The sequence below is a fragment of the Lipotes vexillifer genome, unplaced genomic scaffold, assembly GCF_000442215.2.
Source record: "Lipotes vexillifer unplaced genomic scaffold, Lipotes_vexillifer_v1.1 scaffold76, whole genome shotgun sequence".
Classification (NCBI taxonomy): Eukaryota; Metazoa; Chordata; class Mammalia; order Artiodactyla; family Lipotidae; genus Lipotes; species Lipotes vexillifer.
Genome location: NW_006773751.1, coordinates 1,336,674 through 1,340,887, shown reverse-complemented (window position 1 = coordinate 1,340,887; position 4,214 = coordinate 1,336,674). Strand labels below are relative to the sequence as shown.

At 58.3% G+C, this 4,214-nt stretch overlaps 1 protein-coding gene across 1 annotated transcript in view; it reads left to right on the top strand.

Annotated features, from left to right (window-relative positions):
• Positions 1 to 4,214, top strand: part of KIAA1614 (KIAA1614 ortholog) — a 36,595-nt gene that overhangs the window by 21,160 nt on the left and 11,221 nt on the right. Inside the window, exon 5 of the mRNA XM_007448512.1 lies at positions 541 to 2,051. Within this exon, the coding sequence (XP_007448574.1) occupies positions 541 to 2,051 (1,511 nt within the window). The remainder of the gene's footprint in view (positions 1 to 540; positions 2,052 to 4,214) is intronic.

Below are 4,214 nucleotides of genomic sequence, written 5' to 3'. Positions count from 1 at the left end.
GCAGGAATGTTTAGAAACACTGACTGCAGGTCCTACACAGCCTCCATGGAGACTTTAAAGTATGCTCTTCCCATTAAACCTTTATAAAAAATACAGCATTGCCACAATTCATCACAATTCACCAGGTGCCTATGATGGCCAGGCTCACTTCTCCTAAACACACACACACACACACACACACACACACACACACACACAAACGAGGACTTCGGTATCATCCTTCTGTACAATCCTGAGTATAATAGTGTTTCATCTTAACTCAGGCTGAGCCAGGCAACAGAGGGAAAGCCAAAAGTAAAGCAGCTTGTGTTCACTTTGTTTAGCGCTGTGTTCAGGATCAGGATGCACCTGTAAGCTGCTCTGCTTTGTTGTCCAACTCCGGAGGAGCCTGACTGGGGGCAACTTTGGGTTGTAGTTCCACTGAGCACAGTGGGAGACTGTACCCCAGGGTGGAGGGGGGCTGGTGGGTGCCCAGCTGGGAGTCTGTACCTTCCTCCCCTCTTTCTGCCTGTGACCTGTCTCCTCCTGCCTCCCCATCAGAGATGGGCAGAAAAGCCCAGCCTTGGACCCGAGGATGACCCTTGCCTGCAGAGACAACCTCCAGAATGGGAACACGAGTGACTCCTCCAGTGGGGAGTCCAGCAGCGGGCAGTGGCCGAAGCGGGCCGCCTCCCCGTCCCACGTCCGCTTTGAGGATGAATCAGCCCGCGACGCCGAGTCCCGCTACCTCGAGCGGCTGCAGCAGCGTCAGCGCCAGGTGCTGAGCACCACGCTGCAACCGGCGGACCAGGGCCCCCTGCGCTCCAAGCCCGACCTCGCCGACTACGTCCACGGGGGCTGCCGGCGCCAGGACGCAGGAGCAGGGTCTCTCCACCTGCTGCTGGGCGGGCTGGAGCCCCGGGGCCTTCCCGCGCCGCCGCCCGCTCAGGGCAGTGAGAGGAGGTGCCGAGCCTGCGGCCACTGCATCTCCCCCGACCCGAGGGTCCTCCGGGAGCGCGAAGCCGCCTGTGGGATGGAGGGGGCGTTGGCGCAGCCCCGCAGCCCTCGGGGCCTGGGCGGCCCCCTCCGGCTCTTCCCTGCCGAGCCCGGACTCCACACTGAGTGGATCCGGGAGACACACATCGGGGGCCAGGCACGCCCCGAGGAGGTAGACTCGGCCCTGGACAGCACGGACACCTCCGACAGCTGCAGGACCGACAGTGAGGAGGCCGGGACCTCGCAGCCCAGTAGGGTCCGTGGCAGCAGCCCCCGTCTGCGGGCCTCCAGGACTCGGGGAGGCCACAGGTGGTTCCAAAAGGCTGAAATGGGGCCGCTCCGGAGCCCCCAGGCCCCACACCAGCTGCCTGGGCTGGAGCTAGTGGAGGTGTTGGATGAGGTGACAGAAGGCATGGGACAGACGCCTGAGGGGACTTTGCTCCCCAGAGAAGATGCTTTCTCTAAGCCTCTTGTCCAGGACTCTAAGAGGGCTTCCCTGGGGTCCCAGCCTGGAGCAGGGCTGGAAAATCACTGGGCTCAGCCCATGGATTCCCGGACAGCCTATGCTATCGCCTCTTCCATGAAGGTGGGCTCCTCGGGACCAGGCAGACAAGCCCAGATTGTAGAGAGCCAAGAGTCTCTGGGAACTGACTCCCCGAATCAGAGCCACACAGAGCCCTCTGCACCCCCCCAGGCCCAGCAGCCAACCGCTTCCCTCTCCTCCGAAGTCTGGGTGCCGACCCCTCCCTCTTCAAAGAAAACCACCTCCCCTGTGTCTCACAGAAAGTCAGCCCTGGCTGGACTTCGCAGGCCAGGTGACCAGGGAGAGCCTATGGACACCTCCGTGCCTTCTTCCAGAAGCGTAGTTCCCAGGGCCTGTGAGCTCACCCGGCCGCAGCCCCAGCCCCGCAGCCCCTGTGTCACGTACCCACTGCGGGCCCCGTCCACCGGTCACTGCAACAACAGCACGCCCCAGGGGCTGCAGGAGCCCTGGGGAGGAGCCATCCTCACGGGCAGTGGGGAGAAGGGCACCTACAGCCAGAAGCCTGCAGTACCGCCGGAGGACCACGGAGATGGTAAGGGATTCCCCTGGGGCTAGGGCGGTCCTAGACCAGAGGCCACAGGCTGGGTCTGTGGCCCACCAGGCACTCCGAGTCTTCACTTACTGTTCATCTTAATAGATGACACACCCATGCGCTGTTCCTATAGCAGCCCTGAGGAGCCCCCAGAGCCGCGGCGAATGTTGGGGAAGCTGGTGGGGTCCGTGGGCTGGTACAGCATTCCACATCAGCCTGGAGGTGGATTAGCCAGCTCCCCCTGGGGGCGGCGGTAGTGGGAACCCTGAGGTGTGTACAGGAGCTCCAAACTCTGTGGCTGCCAGAGACCTGGGCTTTAAGGGAATTTTGCTACCAACAGAGCAGGAAGAAGCAGCAGCTCCAGGATTTACTAAGAGCAGCAAACGCCAAATAATCACACGGCTAAGGTCCTTGTGCTTGAAGGTCGCCCTTTCATTCATTCACTCATTCATTCAGTATTTTTTTTTTTTTTTTAACAAGCCCAAACAACAACCTGCCAGACACCATGGTCAGCTCTGGGGACACAACCATGAGTAAGAGGAGTTCTTCCCCTCACAGAGTTTACAGTCTAACAGGAGAAACTGACAACTTAAAAAGCAAGCAAACAAATAAACACATCCTTACCAACTGCACAGGGGAGGTGCAGGAACTAGAAAGGAGCTCTGATGAAGACTAACAGAGGAAGAGTGGGGATGGGCATCTCTTAGGACGAGGCACTTAAGATGAGAAGGGTCTGGTCTATCAAGAGCTGGGGGAGGACTGTTCCAGGCAGGTACAAAGAGCTGCAGGCAGAGAGAGTCAGGGGGCTGAGGAATGGAAAGAAGTTTCATGTGGCCCTTAGCAGAGTACAAAAGAAAGAAACTGACTATGTGTAGTGGAGAGGACTTCAGTCACTGAAGCACTATTAGCCAGGAGTGTGTTATAATCCAGTATACATTTCAAAGATCATGTGGTTGCTGCACAGAGAACAGTTTTGACAGGGTGAGTAACAAAATGTGAAAGCCAGGAATGAGATTTTCAAGAATTTCAACAAGAGCTAGTGGTGGTTTAGACAGCAGGAATCCAGCCCTCGAGACCTCCTCCATGTGGCGAAGCAGATGTGCTGTCCGGGTGCCCAGTGGGCAGAGCTCCTACAAACGGTGCTGGGGTCGTTCTCTGGTGCCCGAGCCCTCCTAGACCCCCAAGCCTGCTGGGCAGGCTGTTAGGTTTCAGCAGCAAAGGCTGCTGAAGGATAGAGGGTATCACCTCTGCCCTTGGAAGGGGTCCTCATATCACGGGCAAGTCCTGAGCATTGGCGGCCCTTGGGCTGTGATCCCCGATGTTGTGATCTGTGGTGAGCAACTCAGCCGCTCACTCTTAGGCAGAGATAATAGGCCCGACGTACACAGCCTTGCCTTCCCGTGCCCGCGGCTCTGGCAGCCTTGGGGCTGTGATGGCTTGGGAGGAAACCAGGGCTTGGAAACAGAGTGGAAGAGGAGAGGGCAGAGAGGTGACAGGCCTTACTGACCTTACTGCGGATGTGGATGCCGAGCGCCCCCTGCCCTGCCCCGGGTGTGCCGGCCACACGCTCCACTACACGCGGGGAGCAAACACCCTCCCTCTCCCTCCCTTGCTCACACGACCCTTGAGGAAGCAGGCCCCACCCTGAGCTGCCGCCTGCCCTGTGCTGCGGTGTGGTTTTCCTCCATCGGGCGGGCTCTAGGCTGGCTGCTGGCTGCCCCTCCCCACTTCCTACAGGGCGTTTATTCTGAGAGCTGCAGACCTTTCTGGGCAGCCTGGCCTTCGCCTGCTCGAGACCTGGAGCAGAGGGCCAGGTGGGGCTCCTCCTCTCATTAGCCAGGAGGTCCTGGGCTCCTCCTCTATAACCTGAGAAGAATGATAGGACCCATCTCCTAGGAACCCATGAAATAGTCTCTGTAGGGCATTTAACTCATTGTCTAGAACTTCACACGTGCTCCAAAAACGGTGGCTATCGTTTAGCTGTTAGATGTCACAGCCAGCAAGGTTGTGGTTTTTGTCCCAGGAATACAAAATTTGCCCCCCACCCCAACTATCTCTTGATATAGGAGGGACATGGCTTATCACAAGCAGCCCTTCACTTCACAGATGTTTATTTCTCATCTGCTATGCACAAGGTGCTGTGCTGGGGGTGATGGGGTTCAG